Source organism: Eimeria acervulina, genomic scaffold (assembly GCF_000499425.1).
Source record: "Eimeria acervulina Houghton genomic scaffold, Eah_scaff1285, whole genome shotgun sequence".
Classification (NCBI taxonomy): Eukaryota; Apicomplexa; class Conoidasida; order Eucoccidiorida; family Eimeriidae; genus Eimeria; species Eimeria acervulina.
Window position 1 is genome coordinate 1,562 of NW_013550299.1, and position 5,000 is coordinate 6,561.

The 5,000-nt window shown below is 57.2% G+C and overlaps 1 protein-coding gene across 1 annotated transcript in view; it reads left to right on the forward strand.

Annotated features, from left to right (window-relative positions):
* EAH_00058020 (hypothetical protein, conserved) overlaps positions 1-5,000 on the forward strand; it is a gene marked incomplete at both ends in the record, with an annotated part of 7,103 nt that overhangs the window by 875 nt on the left and 1,228 nt on the right. The window contains 8 exons of the mRNA XM_013397364.1: positions 98-236; positions 403-1,076; positions 1,396-1,869; positions 2,153-2,472; positions 2,591-2,788; positions 2,984-3,071; positions 3,858-3,982; positions 4,290-5,000. The exon at positions 4,290-5,000 is cut by the window's right edge and continues 126 nt beyond it. Of these exons, the coding sequence (XP_013252818.1) occupies positions 98-236; positions 403-1,076; positions 1,396-1,869; positions 2,153-2,472; positions 2,591-2,788; positions 2,984-3,071; positions 3,858-3,982; positions 4,290-5,000 (2,729 nt within the window). The remainder of the gene's footprint in view (positions 1-97; positions 237-402; positions 1,077-1,395; positions 1,870-2,152; positions 2,473-2,590; positions 2,789-2,983; positions 3,072-3,857; positions 3,983-4,289) is intronic.

Sequence of the window (5,000 nt, forward strand, 5' to 3'; positions counted from 1 at the left end):
GTGTTGCAGTATGTGTTGCTGCAGCTTCATTCTGTTTGTGTGCGTGCTGCTGCTGCTGCTGCTGCTGCTGCAGGCATTTCTGTTTGTTTTCTCACAGTACCGCTCGCTGCGGTGTCTGCTGGCAGTTCGCCTCTGGCTGCAGCAGCAGCAGCAGCAGCAGCAGCAACAGGACGAAGCAGCAGCACTGGGCCGCGGGGATTTCGCTGTAACTGCTGCAGACTTTCAGCAACAACTTTGTATGCATTGCTGCTGCTGCTGCTGCTGCTGCTTGCTGCTGCAGTTCCCTTTCCCGTTTTTTCTGCTGCTGCTGCTGCTCTTGCTGCTGCACACCGACTGCTGATCGTGTGTCATCTGCTGCTGCTGTTGCTGCTGCTGCTGCTGCTGCTTCTGTTTGTGCTGCAGCTGTTAGAGGCTGTGCCGCAGCAGGAAGTTGCTTCTATCATGCGGATTGGCCATACGCCTCCCCGTCTCAGGAGCCGCAGCAAGTGCAGCAGCAGCTGCTGCTGGCAGCAACGGACGCTGCTGCAGCATCAGCACCTGCAGCAGCAGCAGCAGCAGCAGCAGTGTGTCCTTCAGTGGCTGCAGCAGATAGAAATGCAGCGAGGTGCCTGTACACCTCAATTTGGCGTCGGGGAATCGAACCAGGAGACACCGGAGGCACTGGCAGCAGCAGCAGCAGCAGCAGCAACAGCAGCAGCAGCAACAGCAGATTGTTGATGGGTGCTGACGCCTCAACACTTGGGAGACAAGGAGAGGGAAAGCCGCAGCGCGGTTTGCTGCAGTACACCTCCAACTTAATCCTTAGCAGCAGCAGCAGCAGCAGCAGCAGCAGCATACCTGAGACAGACCCGAGCATTATCAGCAGCCCCCCTCCCAGCACCAGCAGCAACAGCAGCAGCAGCAGCAGCAACAGCAGCAGCAGCAGCAGCAGCAGGTACGGGTTGTGCAGCAGCCACTACCTGATGGGTTTAGAAGAGGAAGCAGTTTTTGGTTTCGTCGTCGGCAATTTGCGGGCTGTCTTCGCAGTTGCAGCAGATTGGGAAGATGCTGCTTTTGCTGTTATCCACGCACTCCATGTAAACTTCCTGCTGCTGCTGCTGCTGCTGCTGTTGCTGCTGCTGCTGCTGCTGCTGTTGCTGCTGCTGCTGCTGTTGCTGCTGCTGCTGCTGTTGCTGCTGCTGGTGCTTGTTCTGCTGCTGTTGTTGCGGCTGGTACTGCTGCTGCTGCTGGTGGCGCTGGTGCTGCTGTTGCTGGTGCTTCTGCTGGGGCTGCTGTTGCTGCTGTTGCTGCTGCTGCAATTTGTGTTGCTGCTGTCGTTGTTCGTGAAGCGGCTGCTCTCTGTTGATTTTGCTGTTGCTGCTTGCTGCTGCTGCTGCTGCTGCTGCTGCTGTGCAGGAGGAAGTCTCTAGTAGTTTGGTTGGCTTGCTGCGGCAGCAGCAACCCCACGGCCTCTTCTGGGGCGAAGTTGGTGCTGTGTCAGCAGCACCTGCAGCAGCAACTGCAGCAGCAACTGCTGCTGCAGCGGCAGCAGCAGCAGCGTCGCTCGGCAACTCGCAGGTGGTTGTCTCGCCACGTAAGCGCTGCGATATGCTGCAGCAGCAGCAGCAACAGCAGCAGCAGCAGCAACAGCAGCAACAGCTGGAAGGTTGGTGCGGCAAGGACATCGTGAAGCTGCTGCCGCGATTTGCTGCAGTTGTTGCTGCAGCAGCAGGAGGGCAGGCGGAGGATCTGTTGCCTCGCCAAGAGATGCACCAGCAAACAGCAGCAGCAACAGCAACAGCAGCAGCAGCAGCAGCAGCAGCAGCAGATCTGCCTGCACCTGAGGCTCTGGACAAGGCCTTTGCAGCTATCATCTTTCGCTCGCTGAGAGTGAGATGCGCTCACATGAAATACCTGCTGCTGCTGCTTCTGCTGCTGCTGGTAGCTGTTGCTGCTACTAGCTGCTGCTGCTGCTAGCTGTAGCTACTAGTGCTTCTGGTCGCTGCTGCTGCTGCTAGCTGTAGTTACTGCTGTTGCTTTTAGTTGTAGTTGGTGCTGCGGGTGCTGCTGGTAGCTGTAGTTGCTGCTGCTGCTAGCTGTAGTTGCTGCTGCTGCCTGCAGGTAGCATCTTTTGCTGCTGCTGCTGCTGCTGCTGTGTTTGCGTTGGGTGCAGAATCTGCCGCTGCTGTCTCAGTCTCTCTGCAGCAGCAGCAGCAGCAAGCAGCGGATAGCAGCAGAACATCATGACTCCTTTCGCATGCTGCAGCTGCAGCTAATTGCTGCGTACCTGGAGATGCCGATTGCATCCCTCCGCTGCCCCAGCCCTGCAGCAGCAGCAGCAGCAGCAGCAGCAGGAACAGAAGCAGCAGAAGCAGCAGCAGCAGAAGCTGAAGAAGGGGTCCATACGCTTGAGTTGCTTCAGCAGCTACAGCAACTCGTCAGCAGCGGCGCTACCGTCTGCTGCAGCAGCGACGGGGACAAAGCCTTCTTGAGGTGAGGCTGCACTGCAGCAGCAGCAGCAGCAGCAGCAACAGCAGCAACAGCAACAGCAGCAGCCCCAGCAGCAGTACTCTTTGCAGTTCCTCGCTGTGTGTCTGCGGTGTATGTGCAGCTACAGCAGCGTCAATGCGGAGGTGCAGCGATTTGCTGCGCTGCTGCTGCGCGCCCTGCGTGAGATCGGCCTCCAGCAGCAGCAGCAGCAGCAGCAGCAGCTCCAGGTGCTGCAGCAGTTTTCTGCTGAAGAGCCAGTTGTTTTGCTGCCTCACAGCCTTTTCACCATAGATAGAGAAACCTGCGATAACGTCATCGGGTATGGCATGCTGCTGCTGTTGCTGCTGCTGCTGTTGCTGCTGCTGCTGGTGCTATTGCTAGCTTTGCTGCTGCTGCTGCTATTGTCGCAGCGGTGTTGCGGCGCATATATTTAACACATGCGCTGCTGCTGTTTGACTATTGGCTGCTCACTCTGTTGCTGTTGCTGCTGCTGCTGCTGCTGCTGCTGCTGCAGGCAGTATGTCTTTGAGGCGATCGACTGCGGGGCGCCGTTGGATATTCCAATGGCCCGCCTCGCCCAGCAGCTCTCCCCAGCCAGAAGAGTAGGCTTTCTATACAGCAGCAGCAGCTGTTGCTGCTGCAGCAGCTGCAGCAGCTGCAGCAGCAGCAGCAGCAGCTGCAGCAGCAGCAGCAGCAGCGAGAGTACGCACATGCTGCTGCTGCAGCTGCAGCAGCTGCTGCTGTCTGTTCCCTTATTCTGTTGCCGTTGCTGACTGGACGCATTTTGCTGCTCCCTTTGCTGCTGCTGCTGTTCCGCTGCTGCTGCTTTTTCTGCTGCTGCTGCTGCTAATTCTTCTGCTTATTATTTTGGCGCTAGTTCTGTTAATTCTGCTGCTACGATTTCTCCGTTTCTTTTGCTGCTGATTCTGTTTGTGCTGCTGCTGCTCCTGCTGCTGCTTGATCTGCTGCTTATCCTCCTCCTGCTGTTCTGCTGCTGCTGCTGCTGCTGCTGCTGCTGCTGTTTAGGTGTTGGTGTTTGCTGATTTATTATGGAGGCGAAGTTTCTCTTGGAGAGGAGCAGCAGAAAGCGAAGTCGATGAATTTGCCGCGTTCCTCGCAAATGCATTCCCTGCTGTCAGCTGCTGCTGCTGCTGCTGCTGCTGATGTTGCTGCTGCTGATGCTGCTGCTGATGATGCTGCTGCTGCTGATGCTGCTGATGTTGCTGCTGCTGATGCTGCTGCTGATGATGCTGCTGCAGCTGCTGATGCTGCCGCTTGTACTGCTGAAGATGATGCTGCTGCCGATGATGCTGTTGTTGCGTATGCTGCTGATTCTGCTGCTGCTGCATCTGTATCTGCTGCTGCATTTGCTGCTGCTGCTGCTTCAGGAGGTGCTTGCTATTGCTTGCCGTGTTGGAGAGTTGCTGTGGAGCAGAGCAGCAGAGCTGCTTCCTTCGCTAAACACCGCTGCGCCTTTTGCTGCAGCAGATCGACTGCAGCAGCAACTCGAAGAGTCAGCAAAGGATGCTGCTGCTGCTGCTGCTGTACTGCTATTCTTGCCGCTCCTCCTGCACCTACTTTGTTACTGCTGCTGCTGCGCCTCTTGCTGCTGCTGCTACTCCTGCTGTTCTTGCTGCTGCTGCTACTGCTGCTATTGTTGCAGCTGCCGATGGCCCTGCGTGCGTTATTGCTGCTGCTATTGCTGCTGTTGCTGCTGCTGGTGGTATTGTTGCTGCTGCAGCAAATCTGGGATTTCTAAGCCGGCGCCGTTCAGTTTCATTCATCTTCTTTTTGTGCTGCTGCTGCTGCTGCTGCTGCAGGTCGGATGTGCTGCGGGGGGTTTGTTTCATGCTGCAGCTGCTGCTTTCTGTTTTTAGTTTTTTTTATTTACATCAAACGATGAGGCCTCGCGCTGCACTTCCGTTGCTGCGCATGGCGCGTACACCCCAGCCTTCTCTTGCTGCAGCAGCAGCAGCAGCTGCAGCAGCAGCAGCAGCAACACCGGGAGCAGCAGCAGGACCAGCAGTGGGAGCAGTATCGGGAGCAAGAGGAGAAGGAGCAGGGCTAGCATCGGCAGAGTCAGCAGCAGCAGCAGCAGCAGCACCTGCTGCTGCTGCTGAGGAGTATTTAGATTTGAATCAGCAGCATGCGCTCTGTCTCTTGGGTTGCTACTGTCTCTCTATTTGCTGCTACTGCGGCTTTATTGGTGTTGCTGTTGAAGCTGCAGCAGCACGCCGTGCTGCTGTACACCGTGCTTCTGCTGCTGCACTCCCTGCTGCTGCTGCTGCCTCTGCTGCTGCTGCTTCCGCCTCCGCAGACGACCACGCCTCATCGCCAGCAGCAGCAGCAGCAGCAGCCGCAGCAGCAGCAGCAGCACGCCCAAATGCATGCACTGTGACAGACTGGCTGCAGCACGCGGTGCTCCCAGGCCTTGTGCTTCCTCTTGTTGCTGAGGCTCTAGCCCTATGCAAACGCAGCAGCAACAGCAGCAGCAGCAGCAGCAACAGCAGCAGCAGCAACAGCAGCAGCAG